The 19,861-nt window shown below is 35.7% G+C and overlaps 2 protein-coding genes across 2 annotated transcripts; one reads left to right on the top strand and one right to left on the bottom strand.

The window, feature by feature from the left end:
- Positions 1-5,822: 5,822 nt before the first annotated feature.
- Positions 5,823-7,880, bottom strand: LOC133321731 (endothelin-converting enzyme 2-like). The gene has a single exon (XM_061530812.1). The coding sequence runs from the start codon at positions 7,878-7,880 to the stop codon at positions 5,823-5,825; it is 2,058 nt and encodes a 685-aa protein (XP_061386796.1).
- Positions 7,881-9,039: 1,159 nt separating this feature from the next.
- On the top strand, positions 9,040-9,582 carry LOC133321732 (uncharacterized). Its single transcript, XM_061530813.1, has one exon. It carries the CDS (start codon positions 9,040-9,042, stop codon positions 9,580-9,582), a length of 543 nt encoding a protein of 180 aa, XP_061386797.1.
- Positions 9,583-19,861: the final 10,279 nt, after the last annotated feature.

Here is a 19,861-nt window from a genome sequence, read left to right as displayed (position 1 = left end):
CCTTCAAAGCGTGGAGAATAATTTATTTTCAATCTCTTTTGCATGTGTCATTCTGCATTCGCCAATGTATACCTGTATTTCTAATTTATTTATTAGAATTTGTCTGTGTTTACGACTCCTAGAAGCATCTCTTCTTCTACAATAGCTATATAATTCTAAATTATATCTAATGAATTCATGCTCAAGGTGAGTTCGATGCTACAATTCACTGCAGTATTAATACTTCATTGAAACGATTCTGAGAAGGCACCTGGCAATGATACTCTTCTGAATAATTAACAAGATTAAAATGACAAAATCAAAAATTATGTTTAGAAAAGAAAGCACAAGGACATACACAAATCATATTATAGAAAATTGGGAATTTTCATTTTTGAAAACTAAAAAGTTTTAATATTGGTCACTGAATTATAGCAACCTGAAAAAATATTCTTTAAAAAATCCACGCCTATTGATGATGACCCGTTGAAAAAATATTCTTTGAAAAAATATTCTTTAAAAAATCCACGCCTTTTGATGATGACCCGTTGAAAAAATATTCTTTGAAAAAATATTCTTTAAAAAATCCACGCCTTTTGATGATGACCCGTTGAAAAAATATTCTTTAAAAAATCCACGCCTATTGATGATGACCCGTTGAAAAAATATTCTTTAAAAAATCCACGCCTATTGATGATGACCCGTTGAAAAAATATTCTTTAAAAAATCCACGCCTATTGATGATGACCCGTTGAAAAAATATTCTTTAAAAAATCCACGCCTATTGATGATGACCCGTTGAAAAAATATTCTTTAAAAAATCCACGCCTATTGATGATGACCCGTTGAAAAAATATTCTTTAAAAAATCCACGCCTATTGATGATGACCCGTTGAAAAAATATTCTTTAAAAAATCCACGCCTATTGATGATGACCCGTTGAAAAAATATTCTTTAAAAAATCCACGCCTATTGATGATGACCCGTTGAAAAAATATTCTTTAAAAAATCCACGCCTATTGATGATGACCCGTTGAAAAAATATTCTTTAAAAAATCCACGCCTATTGATGATGACCCGTTGAAAAAATATTCTTTAAAAAATCCACGCCTATTGATGATGACCCGTTGACGCCTATTGATGATGACCCGTTGAAAAAATATTCTTTAAAAAATCCACGCCTATTGATGATGACCCGTTGAAAAAATATTCTTTAAAAAATCCACGCCTCTTATAATCCTGTCATGTAATTTCCAATAGACATATAAATGTCTAAATTTCAGTCGTTGAAATTAATTCATCAATTTTCCCATTAATAAATTATTAATTGTTCAGGGCATTGATTAACGATCGACTCGATTTACATAGTTTTTTAATTTAAATTAATCGTACGCCACCACTTCGACTGGGCACTTTGGACTTGTTTTAATTACCCCGTCATTACTGTTTATTAATTTATAACAACGACATTGTTGACAAATTAATTAGTTGTGTATGTATGAGTGTCGGAGTTTTTTTCGTGCTAGTTGTTATGTAAACACGCATTATGTAATCGAACTTACCTTGTAAAGACCCCACAGTGATAGAAGGCAATACGAGACGATAATCAGCGATTTCCATTTGGGCGGGAAACAAAAAGTGGTGGCCACTACGAAGGGTAAAGCACCTGTAAAGAAAAAATCACATGTTAGTCTGCGGTATTTTGTAATGTTTAACGTTTAGTAACTGTAATTATTGCGAAAATACCTAATGTGCTTAGTAAGGTATTTAAATTGCCAAGTAAGTTTAGCACTTCACGAATCAAAGAAAGGTCAATGGGAAACACGTCCCATTGACCTTTCTCAAAATTCGTGTTTGCCCCTATCACCAATCCACCATCATCCTATAATTATAGATCAGCCTGCTGTCAGTATGAATTGTTCTTTTTGCGAACAAAATGATTTCTTTCATTGTCGACCAGCCCGCACATAGGCATTTCACTTTATTTCTTCAAAGTGTTTGCTCATAATGCAGGCGAACGAATGAAGAATATTCACATTCGCCTTCACTGACATTTCCGCTCTAATTATTCTGCAAAAGTACAAAACATTTTTTTCCTTTCCTCATTCATTCATCCATTTGCTCGTTCGTTTGTTCTTTCCTCTTTGAAGCCTTCATAGAGCAAGTTCATACTTTATGCATGCATATTGTGAGCTGTAATCGAGGTAAACCACTCAGGTGCTAGTGGTTAACTCAGACACCACCACCATCTACCACAATGACCTCTAAGCGTTGCTTAAAGGTCAATGTAATATTTTAAATTAAAGTTTTTGGATTCTTTGTAATGTTAGGTTTTTGGTTATTTAATTGCTCAATAGGTTGTGGGCTAAATTGTAATGAGAAGGGGGTTCAGGTAACGCTATAATAAATTTGTTTTTATATTTGTAATCATTGTATTGTAATCCTTTAAAAAATCCACGCCTTTTATAAGCCTCGAAAAAATATTCTTAAAAAAAATCCACGCATCTATGGGTCCTTAAAAAAATATTCTTCAAAAAATCCACGCCTTTTATAAGCCTCGAAAAAATATTCTTAAAAAAAATCCACGCCTTTTATAAGCCTCGAAAAAAATATTATTTGAAAAAATCCACGCCTTTTATAAGCCTCGAAAAAATATTCTTAAAAAAAATCCACGCCTTTTATAAGCCTCGAAAAAAATATTATTTGAAAAAATCCACGCCTTTTATAAGCCTCGAAAAAATATTCTTAAAAAAATCCACGCCTTTTATAAGCCTCGAAAAAATATTCTTAAAAAAAATCCACGCCTTTTATAAGCCTCGAAAAAAATATTATTTGAAAAAATCCACGCCTTTTATAAGCCTCGAAAAAATATTCTTAAAAAAATCCACGCCTTTTATAAGCCTCGAAAAAAATATTATTTGAAAAAATCCACGCCTTTTATAAGCCTCGAAAAAAATATTATTTGAAAAAATCCACGCCTTTTATAAGCCTCGAAAAAAATATTATTTGAAAAAATCCACGCCTTTTATAAGCCTCCAAAAAATATTATTAAAAAAAATCCACGCCTTTTATAAGCCTCGAAAAAAATATTATTTGAAAAAATCCACGCCTTTTATAAGCCTCGAAAAAATATTCTTAAAAAAAATCCACGCCTTTTATAAGCCTCGAAAAAAATATTATTTGAAAAAATCCACGCCTTTTATAAGCCTCGAAAAAAATATTATTTGAAAAAATCCACGCCTTTTATAAGCCTCGAAAAAATATTCTTAAAAAAAATCCACGCCTTTTATAAGCCTCGAAAAAATATTCTTTGAAAAAATCCACGCCTTTTATAAGCCTCGAAAAAAATATTATTTGAAAAAATCCACGCCTTTTATAAGCCTCGAAAAAATATTCTTAAAAAAATCCACGCCTTTTATAAGCCTCGAAAAAAATATTATTTGAAAAAAATCCACGCCTTTTATAAGCCTCGAAAAAAATATTATTTGAAAAAATCCACGCCTTTTATAAGCCTCGAAAAATATTCTTTAAAAAATCCACGCCTTTTATAAGCCTCGAAAAATATTCTTTAAAAAATCCACGCCTTTTATAAGCCTCGAAAAATATTCTTTAAAAAATCCACGCCTTTTATAAGCTTCGAAAAAAATTATTTATAAAATCCACGCCTTTTATAAGCCTCGAAAAATGTACTTTAAAAAATCCACGCCTTTTATAAGCCTCGAAAAAATATTCTTTAAAAAATCCACGCCTTTTATAAGCCTCGAAAAAATATTCTTTAAGAAATGCACGCCTTTTATAAGCCTCGAAAAAATATTCTTTAAAAAATCCACGCCTTTTATAAGCCTCGAAAAAATATTCTTTAAAAAATGCACGCCTTTTATAAGCCTCGAAAAAATATTATTTGAAAAAATCCACGCCTTTTATAAGCCTCGAAAAAATATTCTTTATAAAAACCATGCCTTTTATAAGCCTCGAAAAAATATTCCTCAAAAAATCCGCGCCTTTTATAAGCTTTGGAAAAATATTCTTTAAAAAATCCACGCCTTTTATAAGCCTCGAAAAAATATTCTTTAAAAATCCACGCATTTTATAAGCCTCGAAAAAATATTCTTTAAAAAATCCACGCCTTTTATAAGCCTCGAAAAAATATTCTTTAAAAAATCCACGCCTTTTATAAGCCTCGAAAAAATATTCTTTAAAAAATCCACGCCTTTTATAAGCCTCGAAAAAATATTATTTGAAAATCCACGCCTTTTATAAGCCTCGAAAAAATATTATTTGAAAATCCACGCCTTTTATAAGCCTCGAAAAAATATTCTTTAAAAAATCCACGCCTTTTATAAGCCTCGAAAAAATATTATTTGAAAATCCACGCATTTTATAAGCCTCGAAAAAATATTCTTTAAAAAATCCACGCCTTTTATAAGCCTCGAAAAAATATTCTTTAAAAAATCCACGCCTTTTATAAGCCTCGAAAAAATATTCTTTAAAAAATGCACGCCTTTTATAAGCCTCGAAAAAATATTATTTGAAAAAATCCACGCCTTTTATAAGCCTCGAAAAAATATTCTTTATAAAAACCATGCCTTTTATAAGCCTCGAAAAAATATTCCTCAAAAAATCCACGCCTTGTGTTGGTCCTTAAAAAAAATATTCCTCAAAAAATCCGCGCTTTTTATAAGCTTTGGAAAAATATTCTTTAAAAAATCCACGCATTTTATAAGCCTCGAAAAAATATTCTTTAAAAAATCCACGCCTTTTATAAGCCTCGAAAAAATATTCTTTAAAAAATCCACGCCTTTTATAAGCCTCGAAAAAATATTCTTTATAAAAACCATGCCTTTTATAAGCCTCGAAAAAATATTCCTCAAAAAATCCGCGCCTTTTATAAGCTTTGGAAAAATATTCCTCAAAAAATTCGCGCCTTTTATAAGCTTTGGAAAAATATTCTTTAAAAAATCCACGCCTTTTATAAGCCTCGAAAAAATATTCTTTAAAAAATCCACGCATTTTATAAGCCTCGAAAAAATATTCTTTAAAAAATCCACGCCTTTTATAAGCCTCGAAAAAATATTCTTTAAAAAATCCACGCCTTTTATAAGCCTCGAAAAAATATTCTTTAAAAAATGCACGCCTTTTATAAGCCTCGAAAAAATATTATTTGAAAAAATCCACGCCTTTTATAAGCTTTGGAAAAATATTCTTTATAAAATCCATGCTTTTATAAGCCTCGAAAAAAAATTCTTTAAAAAATCCACACCTCTCATAAGCCTCGAAAAAATATTCTTTAAAAAATCCACGCCTTTTATAAGCCTCGAAAAAATATTATTTGAAAAAATCCACGCCTTTTATAAGCTTTGGAAAAATATTCTTTATAAAATCCACGCTTTTATAAGCCTCGAAAAAATATTCTTTAAAAAATCCACGCCTTTTATAAGCCTCGAAAAAATATTCTTTAAAAAATCCACGCCTTTTATAAGCCTCGAAAAATATTCTTTTAAAAAATATTCTTTAAAAAATCCACGCCTTTTATAAGCATCTTTAAAAAATCCACGCCTTTTATAAGCCTCGAAAAATATTCTTTTAAAAAATCCACATCTGTTTCTCCTGGATTAAAAAAAGTAGTCACACACAGTTTCACTTCCTTCTTGGTCCGAAGTGTAAGTATAGAAAAATATAACAATTTATTCCGCAATCATTTATGACGTATTTGGTTTCATACAAACTATCAATTTTATTATCAGTAGCAACTATTTAAATAATAACAAAAAATACAAACAACAACTAAAATTATGATCTCTCCCACTCTCTTTCTCTCTCCATCTCACATCGTGGAACCTTGCTCAATAAATGATACACTTCCGCTGTGGATTCATTTGTGTTCCATGTTTACATGAGAAGGTCTCAGCAAATTCTTCAAAATTAGCCAACATAGCCCGAACCCTCACCTCTTCGGGAGGATGGACATCGGTGGTGGTGACCAATTGACGCCAACGACGATTAACATCCGTACACCAAAGCTGGGCGGTGCTAATGAAAAATAACTGTCTTGCTGTAATCGTGTCCATGTTGGGTAAATGTTCAGGGGTCTGATGATGCTGTTCCAACCAACGATCATAGGCCTGATAGGCAATACGAATACCAACATTATCAGCAATGTTTTCACCTTGAGCCTGGGCCTTGGGCAGGAAACGGCCACCGAATTTATGGCTACCATATTGTTGCCGCAGACATTCTTTGCGTACCTCAAAGGTGATGCTGGCATTTCGATCCCACCAATTGTTGAGGTTGCCCTTGGCGTCATATTTTCGAATGGTATCATCAAAGCCATGAGCCATTTCATGGGCAATCGTGAAACCCACTGTGCCATATTTTAAAGCCTTGGGATAGACATCATCCCATAGGAAGCGGGGTTGCAGAAATGCCACTGGCAGTAGGACTCGATTGTATTCCGCCGCATAGGCTGGTGTGAAACTGAGTAACTCATATTCCTCCAGCCGTGGTGGTTCTTCGATTTTCAAACGATAATTCTGCCCGCGGAGCTTGAGAATGTTGATGACATTTTCAAAATACTGATTACTCGATATCACCAAGGGACCCAATTCTTTGCTAAAATCCACATCACTATAGGAGTTGATTTCAAAAGTCATTGCCGATAGTTTTTCCAATGCCTTGTCCCGGGTGTTGTCCTGCATCCATTCCGTACCGGTACCATTTAGAATATCATGAAAAGAAGTTTTCAAATGTTTCCAAATATCGTTGACTTCTTCGATTATATCCGGATCGGATTTCAATAAATCCTGATAAATCAAATTATCCAAATATTTGGGAAAATATTTTCGCGTGGCCTCAATGCATTTCTTCTGTTGCCTCTCATCACTGCCCTCCACATCTAAACGGAAATCTTGTATCAACTGCCACATTATATAATTGGCCACCGTTGTGGTGGGGGTTTCCAATATCACCAATCGCATGTTCCTCAAATAATTATCCACATATTCATAGACGGGGAGAATGTAGTTGTAACCCAACCAGGTATTGACATACAAAGTGAAATTCAAAACTGGCCCATAATTTTCAGTCATTGTCTCCAATAGCCTCAACCGGGTCTTATCTTCCATGCCTAGGCCTTCGAGAGGATCAGCCATACCCATTGCCAGCTTTTGGGCAAATTCCGCCATTTCCCTGGCCGTAATCAAGGCCACAGTAGGAGATAGGCCCAACACCTTTTGTAAATCCATTTGCCAGGCCATGGCCAGGCGAGCATAAAACTCCTTGGAACTACCGGGTACCATATCATCCATTTGTCCAATATACAGCCGATTGAATTCGTTATTATTCAAATCGGCATTAATATCAGCATTTATGATTATCTTCTTTCCATATTTCCTTAGAATTTGGGCAATAACTTCCAACCAATTAAAGGACGGTTCATGCCATGCTGCTCCCTTCAGGGCTGGCATACCGCCAAATTCCTCCATTATGCTCATTAGATTTTCCCGATAATTCCTCCTAATCGAATCCCTTTGCAAACAGCTCTCATAGAAATATTTCACTTTACGTTCCGTTTCCGTATCATTGGACTCCTTGCCTCGGCCCAAAATTTTCAACACCTTACGATTGTAGGCCTTCGATAAGATGTTGAAAATATTTGTCTTCACCTCAGCATGGGCGGGATTAATACGGGCCCAATTACCACAGGCATAGGTATAGAAATCATCACAAGCCTCGATGCCGGGTTTCATATAATTCCGCATTTCAGCCGATTTGGAGAGGCGCATTACCTGATGGGCAAAGGGAGAATCGAATGGATCTTCAACAGCCACTGCCACTGCCAGGCATGCCACAGAAATTGCTGCCAATCTCCACAGAAGTGATGCGGTGTTCCAAAACATTTTCATTTCCGCGTTCAGTAGTCAGTCACGCCGTTTACCGTTCACTTTCAAGTCACTACTAAAGGGAATTATTTTTGTGCTAAATTGTTTCACTCGAAACATTTTTTTCAACAAAACAGAAAGTTCATTTCTGGGGTTATCATTTTCAAAATATCTCACGACAATTTTTTTGTTATTCTCTTCACTTTCATTTGAAATACGAATATTGTCGCATCGCGTTGTCTAAAATCTTGTTTGGCCTTGGCAATGACGTCGTAAAGCATTTAAAGATTACAGTGTGTATATCCACACATGCGTTATATGGTGAGGGGATGAGGTATATTTTTGAACCAGTTTTCAAAATCGTAAATAGAGATGATCATAAGAGACTTGGATTTGTTAAAGAATATTTTTTCGAGGCTTATAAAAGGCGAGGATTTTTAAAGAATATTTTGTCTGGGCGCAGATTTTTAAAATGAAATGAAAAGACCTGTTCAGTATTTCGAATTTAATAATCTTCTTAATCAATATCAATATTAAAAATTCCTCTTTCCACGAAATTCTCCTCCACCTTCTATACCTTTACAAAATGTTTCCATTGAATTCAATTTCGCTTTCGAAACCCGATGTCATTGAATTAACTAACGAATCACTGATCCGACATGTTATTAAATGCATAATTAATTTTTCATTACATTAAACGCTGTCATAACATCAACATTACAAATGAATGAATGCAGGAGCCAATATCACCAGGCAACACCGCGCACAAAAACAAGTAGATTTGAATAAACGGGTCCTTTGGGTGTTTTGGCTTTTAAATGTTAGTCCATTGTCACCATAGAGATATGATGACGATGATGATGGTATTTTGGTGTAATCCTGACATTTATCGATTTACAATGTTTGCCGTCGACTGTTGGGGGTAGCACAAAGAGACCAGTGAATACAAAGGTGTCCATCCACTAAATATGTATTTATGTGTAACTAGGTGTGTATCTAGGTAGATATGGGAGTATGGGGGAACGTTAACGTAATTGAACTTTATTTTATTGCTTATGTCGAGAATTGCTATAAATGTTATGGAGTATTTTGGGATTTGCATTTTCATAAGTGGTATGATTTTCATGATAGTGTTAAGTTATAATAAGAACAACAGCCAATTGAACAGAGATCAGACCTACTAATGGCAACTGCCACTACAAATTCTGGACCATCAATGGAAGTTTCGCGAGTAGCTGTGAAAGCTCCTGCATTTTGGCGTTCAGACCCGCTGATGTGGTTCAAACAAATGGAATCGCAATTCATTATGGCTGGTATTACGCAAGATTCCACCAAATTCCATACCATTGTCGCATCGATTGAAAGCAGTATTTTGGAGAATGCATCAAAAATCATCGTCGACCCTCCTGCAGAGAACATGTACGACACGCTTAAGGGAAAACTTATTAGCAGTTTCTCCGACTCAGAGGAGAAGCGTCTCAAGAAGCTTTTGACGAACATCGAACTTGGAGACAAGAAGCCTTCAGAGTTATTATCGAAAATGTGGTCTTGGATACATCGACTTCCTTCACAAATGAAACCGATATTTTCCGTTAGTGAAGATAGTCTAGACAAATTATCAACGATGACCGACAAGATTGCGGATAGCAGTGAATCAGATGTGTGCAGCTTTTCTCCATCGAGCACTCGTTTAGAGGAAATTGAGAAAAAAGTCAAGAAGCCGTAGGAAGTCATCATCGTCAAGGAATAGACGGTCAAATTTCGGAAGTAAACCAAAACCTTATTATTGGTATAATTTCAAATTTGGGTAGAAAGCCAGAAAATGTGTTAATCCATGCAATTATAAGCCTCCAACTTCGGAAAACCAGAAATATGTCGCCTGTTTGTTGGCGATATTAAATCGAAAACCAGGTATTTAGTAGATACAGGAGCAGATTTAACGGTATATCCTGTGTCACAATCCATGCGCAATCAACCTCCCAGTAAGCTTGTTTTGTATGCCACAAAGCAAACACCGATCAGGACATATGACACAAAAACTCTTTCTATAGATTTGGGAACGAATCGATTGTTTAAATGGAACTTCGTAATTGCTGATGTACAAAAACCTATTATTGGATCAGATTTTTTTTGGGAAATATGGGCTACTTATCGATATTAAGAATAATAATCTTATAGACCGCCACACCAATATGAAATTCAATGGTCCTACAGCAACTGTACAAGATTCCGCTATTAAATGGAGAACAGCTATCAGGAACATGTGTCTAAGTTTATGGGTTTTTCAAGAATATTTTTTCTGGGCTTAAAAAGGCGTGGATTTTTTAAGGAATATTTTTTTGAGGATTAGAAATGGCGTGGGATTTTTAAAGGATATTTTTTCTAGGCTAATAAAATGCTGGGTTTTTGTAAAGAATATTTTTTTCTAGGCTAATAAAAGGTCCTCGAAAAAAAATTGTTTTAAAAATCTAAGCCTCTAATACTCCTCAAAAAAATTATTTTAAAAATCTACGCCTCTGATAGTCCTCGAAAAAAATTACTTTTAAAAATCTAAGCTTCTAATACACCTAAAAAAAAATATTTTAAAAATCTATGCCTCTGATAGTCCTCGGAAAAGTTATTTTAAAAATCTACGCCTCTGATAGTCCTCGGAAAAGTTATTTTAAAAATCTACGCCTCTGATAGTCCTCGAAAAAAAATATTTTAAAAATCTACGCCTCTAATAGTCCTCGAAAAAAAATATTTTAAAAATCTACGCCTCTGATAGTCCTCGAAAAAAAATATTTTAAAAATCTACGCCTCTGATAGTCCTCGAAAAAAAATATTTTAAAAATCTACGCCTCTAATAGTCCTCGGAAAAATTATTTTAAAAATCTACGCCTCTGATAGTCCTCGAAAAAAAAATATTTTCAAAATCTACGCCTCTAATAGTCCTCGAAAAAAAATATTTTAAAAATCTACGCCTCTGATAGTCCTCGAAAAAATATTTTAAACAGTCCTCGAAAAAAATTATTTTAAAAATCCACGCCTCTGATAGTCCTCGAAAAAAATTATTTTAAAAATCCACGCCTCTGATAGTCCTCGAAAAAAATTATTTTAAAAACACACGCCTATTATAGACCTCGAATAAAATTACGACTTAGTCCCGCCATAAACATGATTGCAGAGTTCCTCAATATTTATTTTCCAATGAAAATTACATCAATCATATTTATTAAATTTTTTCTTTCAATAACATATTTCTTGTGTTCTCAAAGTGCATACCACAAATATTTGAAGTTCTTCGCCAGATTCTTAATTCAATAAACTTTGTTCATACAACAATTTTCTTTTCTATGGCATGCCATAAATTTGAAACATTTCATCTTAAGCATTACCAGAAAAAAACCAAAACCTTTAAAAATGTAATCTATCATATCAATGGTCTTAATGACACACAGTGGGTGGAAAAGATAAAAAGTAATGCCTTTGGTCATTAAACTATGTTATTAATTTTTATTAATTGAACGCATCTGTTCGAATTACTTCGTAATTACAAAAATTTCAATTAATTACAATTTTTATTATTGACCAAACTAAATTGCCTTTAGACAAATCCCCCACTGTTCTCAAATAAAATACAAAAAACACCGAATTGAAATCTATTTGCTGTTCAACAAAACTTTTCTTTTTTTTCTTGTCTCCTTGAAGCCATTGGAAAATTGTTGAAGACATACTTTTCAAGGTTTACATTTGGAATCTTCTTACATTTTTACGAACCAGCACACTCAGCTTCAACTTAGAGTGTCCTCATAAATCAAATGTGGGTGTTGGCCATTTGCAGTTTTGTATTTGACAAATAACAATAGAGAGACAAAACGATATGAGAGAAAAAACATCAAAGGAAGAGATGGGAATCCAAATTACGTAATATGAAATAAATACTAGAAAACAAATAATAAATATTAGAATGATTATTTTTTATTGAATATTTTTTTCCAGGCTTATAAAAGGCGTGGATTTTTAAAATAATATTTTTTTGAGGACTGCCATGAATCGAGACGTGAATTTGGCTGCTGATTTATGGTTAAAACAGGAGAATAAAAACGTTGCCTCCAGATTCACTCCAATAGATGAGCGAATTGCTATAATCCGTATAAAAGCGATGTTCTTCTACATCAGTCTCATTTACGCCCATGCTCCGACCGAAGACAAAGATGACAATACCAACACATATTTTACGAGCGCCTAGAAACATTGTATCAAATAGTAGCAGTGAAGTGGATACTCCAGAACCAATAATAGATGACGGTATAGAGTGTATACCACCTAGCCAAGATGAGGTCATAAAAGCAATTAATCGACTCAAAAACAATAAAGCAGCAGGTGCCGATGGGCTTCCAGCCGACCTATTCAAGACTAGTGATCAGATCCTGGTCTGGAGCATGCACCAGCTGATTAGTACAATTTGGCTAAAGGAATGCATGCCCAATGATTGGAACCTCAGCATCCTGTGTCCCGTGCACCAACAAGGAGACAAGACGATATGTGCCAACTATAGAGGAATAAGTCTTCTTCCCATCGCAATAAAGTGCTATCCAGCGTGCTGTGTGAACGACTGAAGCCAATGGTCAATGACATTATTGGACCATACCAATGCGGCTTCACGCCTGGCAAATCCACCATTGACCAGATTTTCACTCTGCGCCAAATCCTGGAAAAGACCCACGAAAAACACATCAACACAGACCGCCTATTCGGCGACTATAAAGCCGCATTCGACAGCCCTATCCGTTCAGAGGTGTTTAAAGCCATGTCTACGTTCGGCATCCCTGCAAAATTAATACGGCTATGCAGGATTACTTTGAAGTGGCACAAGATCAGCAGTTAAAGTCGGAAAGGACCTATCGGAGCCCTTCAATACCAAACGAGGATTCAGACAAGGTGACAGTTTGTTGTGTGATATTTTTAACATCCTGCTGGAAAATGTCATACGAGACGGAAAGGGGAACAGAAATAGAACTCTGTACACCAAACAACACATGTTACTCACCTACGCCGATGACATCGACATAATGGGTCGAACATTGCGAGCGGCAACGTCCACCTTTGAACAAATTGAAAAGGAGTTTGAACAATTGAAAAGGATGGTGTCAACGCGCAAGGCGTCGAGTAGACCCGGACCAACTGTGGAACTTGAGAACTGCAGCTTCGAGGTAGTTAAAGATTTTATATACCTTGGTACAGCCATAAATAAAAAGAATGACATCAGTTTTGAAATTTGGAGAAGGATTGCGATGGCCAACAGATGCTGCTATGGTCTAAGTAAGTAGTTTAGGAACAAGGCCACCTCCCGCCAGACCAAACTCACATTTTGCAAGACGCTGATACTACCCGTGCTGTTATATGGAGCTGAAGCATGGGTACTTGCGCAAGCAGATGAGGCAGGTTTTGGAGTGTTTGAAAGAAAAATTCTCCGAAAGATCTACGGGCCGATCTGCGTCGACGGTGAATATCGGCATCGAATGAACCACGAGCTTTACAATTTATACGCGGACATCGATATAGTCAGTCGCCACGAATTAGATGGAAACACCAAGTAGAAAACAACATCTTGGAACGTGGTCTTTCAAATTGGAGGCGTCCAGTAGACTCGGACCAACTGTGGAACTTGAGAACTACAGCTTCGAAGTAGTTAAAGATTTTATATACCATAAATAAAACGAATAAAATCAGTTTTGAAATTTGGACAAGGATTGTGATGGCCAACCGGTGCTACTAAGGTCTAAGTAAGCAGTTTGGAAACAAGGCCACCTCCCGCGACTATGGTGGCTAGGCCATGTTGTGCGAATGAATGAGAATGACCCCAGCTCAAAAGGCATATAAAAGCGAGCCTACTGCTGGTTCCCGTAGAAGGGGAAGGCCACGAATTAGATGGAAAGACCAAGTAGAAATCAACATCTTGGAACGTGGTCTTTCACATTTTTGGAGATGCGCTCATGGTAATCGTTTTTAAGCTCGGCCTATGGAACAACCGTTCTGTAAAAAGCCAGCTAAGCAAGTAAGTATTTAAGCCTATTGTAATACCCCGAACATTTGGTTTTAAAAGGCCAGGCCTGTGGAACCCCTAAGAAAATTGTGTGAAAAAAAATCTTTAAAAAATCCCGCTTATTGTTATCCTGATGGTACTTTATCGTCATCCTGCCTTTAACATTTAATTATTAATAAATTTTAATAGCACATATTATTCATTGGAAATTGATCCTTTTTGAATCCGTGATAATGATATTTACGCTTTCGAAAAGAAAAATAAATATTACCACCCTGAATTGTTCTTACACAATTCATCATCATCATCATCCTTTATGTTCGCTGATATTCATTGACCTGAAACCATAACAAAGTTTTTCCCTCCAATTCGTTTATCTACCAATTACATTGTCCAGCCCATAAATATTTTCAATACATTGCTGACCAATATAAAAATTCATCCACCTCCATCTCCTGTTCCTGTTCGACATAATGATCTGATTGTTGATTTATGTGCCTCACGGAACGTCGCGCTTTGGAACAAATCGTTTCATTAGTAGGTCACTGGCATAGCCAGTAAATGTCACTTTGAAAGTTGAGGCATAATAAAACAGAGACTTCTCCCATGCTGGCATATTGTTGTCGTTGGTGTTGTTGTTGTTGTTACCCACAATCAGGCAATAGCATCAAATATTGTGTGTCCCGCAGCCGCCGTCGCCATCATCCACATTCATTCCGTGAGTGGACCAGACTGGCGTTCGCACACACAGCTATCCGTCCATGCACACCAAGTAGCCATAAGTCAATAATCGTAAAACAACATCATGGGAAACATGATGTTGCTGTTGGTCGGATCGTTATTGGCCGCTTCTGTGTAAACTGTCAATAAAGCTAAAAAGCAGAAAAACGAACATAAACGACATCAGCGAATGATGTCCATGGGATGGATGGATGGTGTGCCCGTGGAGGTGTGTGTGTGTGTGGCTGTGCGAGGATGCAAGGAAGAATGATGTAAAAAAGCGAGAGTTAGTTTCAAGTGGGTGTGATACACATTTAAGAACACCTTTGGGGATTGAATCGAAAAAAAAAACAAACACATAAACACATCGTTCAATATCTATAAAAAATATACATATATATTATAATGTATATACTTTTGTGATTGTAAATTGCAAAATACATACAAGGGAAAACAACAACAAAGCCAAATGCAAGAATGCAGTGGAGGGTACAATTAGGTCATGGAGGAAACTTAGGAGATATCAGAAGCAGGGATTTTTAAAATAATTTTTTCTGGCTAGTACATGGATTTTTAAAATAATTTTTTTCGGGGTAGTACAACCCCGGCCTGCAGTAGGCGTGGATTTCATAAAAAATATTTTTTTCGGGGTAGTACAACCCCGGTCTGCAGTAGGCGTGGATTTCATAAAAAATATTTTTTTCGGGGTAGTACAACCCCGGTCTGCAGTAGGCGTGGATTTCATAAAAAAATATTTTTTTCGGGGTAGTACAACCCCGGTCTGCAGTAGGCGTCGATTTCATAAAAAAATATTTTTTTCGGGGTAGTACAACCCCGGTCTGCAGTAGGTGTGTACGGTCTGCAGTAGGTGTGGATTTCATAAAAAATATTTTTCGAGGTAGTACAACCCCGGTCTGCAGTAGGCGTGGATTTCATTAAAAATATTTTTTTTCGGAGCAGTACAACCCCGGTCTGCAGTAGGCGTGGATTTCATAAAAAATATTTTTTTCGGAGTAGTACAACCCCGGTCTGCAGTAAGCGTGGATTTCATAAAAAATATTTTTCTCGGTCTGTAGTAGGCGTGGATTTTTGAAAATCATATTTTCTCGTACTATAGGAGGCGTATTTTTTTAATATTTTTATCCTTCTGTAGTAGGCCTTGATTTTTAAAAATATATTTTTTTCGGTCTGTAGTAGGCCTTTAAATTAAAAAAAAATCAAGAAAAAAGTCCAAAGACGTGGATTTTTTTAAAAATGTTTCTGGTCTCTAGTAGGCGTGGATTTTTTTCAAAAATATTTTTCTGGGTCTCTAGTAGGCGTGGAATTTTTCAAAAATATGTTTCTGGATCTCTAGTAGGCGTGGATTTTTTCAAAAATATTTTTCTGGGTCTGTAGTAGGCGTCGGACGGGGCGATCTTTATCAAAATAGCCATGCTTATTCTTTGGCAGATTTCAGATTTCCAGATTTCCTTCCTTGTGTACAATTTCGTGTCGTTCGATTCATAGTTGTGGACAAACATTTAGTATTTATTCCATTTCATCCCCTAACTATTAACGGATCATTACCAAAAACAACTGGGGTCTTCTTCGGCCAGAATCGGTCCCAAATGCAAAATTTCACGACGATTGGTCAACAACTGTGGCCTGTATCGTGATTACAAATTATAATGAACAGACGGACGGACACATTTCTAGACCGACTCAGTTTGTCGAGATATGACGGTATCGGTATAGTCAAATCCACACAAAGCTATAATACTCTGTCAACGTAGTTGTGTTGGGTGTAAAAATCCACTCCTATGATGGCTCTTTTTAAATTCAAACCAGTGAGGAAAGTAGTAAAGTCGGGCTGGGCCGACTATATGATACCCTTCACCACTCTGGGTATATTTAGTAGATGCATTCTAACAGACGTCGCTTTTTGAAGGATTTTTGACATGACAAATATTAAATATGAGATATGTATTTATATGCGAACCGACTAACATCAATCCATACACATGCCTTTCTGAACCCTATGCCTAATTTCATTCGGGCAGATCAAGGTCGCATGCGTATAATGGGACAATTTTATGTAAACCGATTTAAAGCACACTTGATACGCTCTATTCGGTATGCCGCACTGTTCAAAATTTAATCTCAATCAGACATCCGTTCGAATTATATATGAAAGCTATGTCTGCATCTGCATCAATGAAAATCAGTAAGGAAAGTAGTAAAGTCGGACTGGGTCGACTATATGATACCCTTCACCACTTTGGTTGCATTTTAATGTTCCCTCAAAGGAACATTCTCATATCTTTCTGCAACCTATGCTAAATTTAATTTCGTTAAGGCAGATGTAGAGTCGTCTACGTACCATGGGACAAACTTAGCAAAATTGATACACGCTATTCGGTACGCCGCACTGTTACAAATTTAACCTCAATGAGATACCCGTTCGAAATACATATGGAAGCTATGGCTGAATCTGCACCAATTTCCACAAAACGAAATAACGTCATTCAATTTTTAATTTGATACGTTGTGCAAAATTTCGTGGTAATCGGACAAATATTAGGAGTATGGTGACCATTTATGTAAAATTGGACGAATACATGTGGGTTTGCGTGAGAGGTATATTGAAATCGGAACCAATTTTCCCGAAACTTACCACATACGATTCTAGACATATTTCAGTACGCTATGCCAAATTTCGTGCAAAACGAAGGATATAAAGGGACTTTGATGCAATATTTACCTAAATTCGGACGAAAATATATATGGGAGCTATATCTCAATCGGAACCGATTTTCTCGAAACTTAGCACACGCCATTCTAACTCAATTTAGTACACTATGCAAAATTTCGAACGAATCGAAATATATATAGGGACTTCGGTGCACCATTTACCTTAAATCGGACAAAAATATATACGGGAGCTATATCTAAATCTGACCCGATGCTCCCGAAACTTCACACACGTTATTCTGTACCTAATTCAGTACCCTATGCCAAATTTCGTGCAAATCGAAAGATATATAAGGACTTTGGGTCACCATTTACATAAAATCGGACAAAACTATATATGGGAGATATATCTAAATCGGATCCCATTTTCTCGAAACTTTACACACGTCATTCTGTACCAAATTCAGTACCCTATGCCAAATTTCGTGCAAATCGAAAGATATATAGGGACTTTGGTACACCATTTACATAAAATCGGGAGAAAATATATATGGGAGCTATATCTAAATCTGGACCGATTTTCAGGAAATTTAACACACACCATTCTAGACCTTATTCATTGCGCTATGCCAAATTTCGTTCAAATCGAAAGATATATGGGTCACCATTTACATTAAATCGGACGAAAATATATATCTAAATCTGGACCGATATTTATGAAACCCAACACACATCATTCTAGAAAAAATTCAGTACGCTGTACCAAATTTTGTTCAAATCGAAAGATATATAAGGACTTTGGGTCACCATTTACATAAAATCGGACAAATCTATATACGGGAGCTATATCTAAATCGGATCCCATTTTCTCGAAACTTTACACACGTTATTCTGTACCTAATTCAGTACCCTATGCCAAATTTCGTGCAAATCGAAAGATATATATGGACCATGGTGCACCATTTGAATAAAATCGGACTAAAATATTTATGGGAGATATATCTAAATCTGAACCGATTTTTCCCAATTTCAATAGGGTTCGTCCTTGGGCCAAATAAGTGACCTATGCCAAATTTCATCCAAATCGGATCATAAATGCGACCTGTACTTTGTTTACCATTTAACATCTACGGACGGACAGACAGACGGACTTGCGTTAATCGACTCAGAAAGTGATTCTATACATATTCTCAAAAGGAACCATGTGCCTATCTCGTTGCCTTTTGCCTGTTACAAACGTATGCACAAAGACATTATACCCAGTACCACAGTGTATAAAAAACCATGCCTCTGATAGAGTCTTAAAAATTATTTTTAAAAAATCCACGCATCTGATAGCGTTCTCAAAAGTATTTTTAAACCAGTAAGCGGAGCAGTATAGTCGGACGGGGCCGACCATATGATCATCACCGAAAATTATAAGCGTTGTCCTTGACCATACCTGGAACATCGTGGAACATCTCAAAGCGATCAGCGCAATAGTTCCGCTCTCTAGAGTGATAATGGGTTACTAAATAATATACGAATACGAAGATACCTGTAAATATTTAGGTGTAACTCCCACATCTGAGCACATACAACGATATAATTGGTATCAATTTAAAGGCCAACCACTTCTCTTGGATATACTATCCACTTCTCAGGTCTATGTCCTTCAGGAGTAAATATATACGCCATAGAATACAAATTTTGTAATTTTTCACCCAAAAGTCATGGTCCATTTGACCCGATAAATATTGGCCGATCTCAATCAAAACAGGCATGCAATAAAAATTAAGTATTTTGTCCACTTCATCCCCTAAATATTATCCGATCTTTACCAAAAACAATAGGGGTCTTCATTGGGCCGAACCACCATCCATCCAAAATTTCGTGAAGATTGGTCCATAACTGTGGCCTATATCGTGTTTACAATTTATAATGGACAGACGGATGGACGGACATACATGTCTAGATCGACTCAGATAGTCGAGATATGATCGGTATACATAAAAGTGGGTCTAGGACCAATATTTCGCGGCTTTACAAACTCTTGGGGCCGCACAAAGCTATAATACCCTGACAACATAGTTGTGTAGGGTATAGAAATCGTCGCCTCTGATAGAGTCTAGATAGATAGAGTCTTTAAAAGTATTTTTAAAAAATCCACGCCTGTTGATAGTCCTCGAAAAAGTATTTTTAAAAAATCCACGCCTCTGATAGAGTCTTAAAAAGTATTTTTAAAAAAATCCACGCCTCTGATAGAGTCTTAAAAAGTATTTTTAAAAAATCCGCGCCTCTGATAGGGTTCTCAAAAGTATTTTTAAAAAAATGTAAGTCTCAAAATCCAAGTCTGTATTGATCGATAGTTCTTCAAAAAAATATTTTTAAACTTTTTTTTCAGTTTTTAAATGTTTGCACTTGATTAATTGAAAATTATCCCAGTGAAACAAATTGGAAAATGCTTCTTCTTCTTCATTTATTTTTGTTAATTATATACATAATCGACCAATATTAAATTCAACGGGGGTTTAGATCCACATATCTGGTTATTCATAAATCAAAGTGTAATAAAAGATGACCTCGGCCAGCAGCCTCTTTGTGTGTG

Source organism: Musca vetustissima, unplaced genomic scaffold (assembly GCF_032173495.1).
Source record: "Musca vetustissima isolate MV318-11 ecotype Yass unplaced genomic scaffold, APGP_CSIRO_Mvet_v1 utg83672, whole genome shotgun sequence".
NCBI classification, from domain to species: domain Eukaryota; kingdom Metazoa; phylum Arthropoda; class Insecta; order Diptera; family Muscidae; genus Musca; species Musca vetustissima.
The sequence above is the reverse complement of the archived record's forward strand: the minus strand, read 5'-3'. Positions and strand labels throughout refer to the sequence as shown.

Bases quoted from the DNA above. Each gene is read 5' to 3' on its own strand.
- LOC133321731 (XM_061530812.1), bottom strand. From the start codon at position 7,880: ATGAAAATGTTTTGGAACACCGCATCACTTCTGTGGAGATTGGCAGCA.
- LOC133321732 (XM_061530813.1), top strand. From the start codon at position 9,040: ATGGCAACTGCCACTACAAATTCTGGACCATCAATGGAAGTTTCGCGA.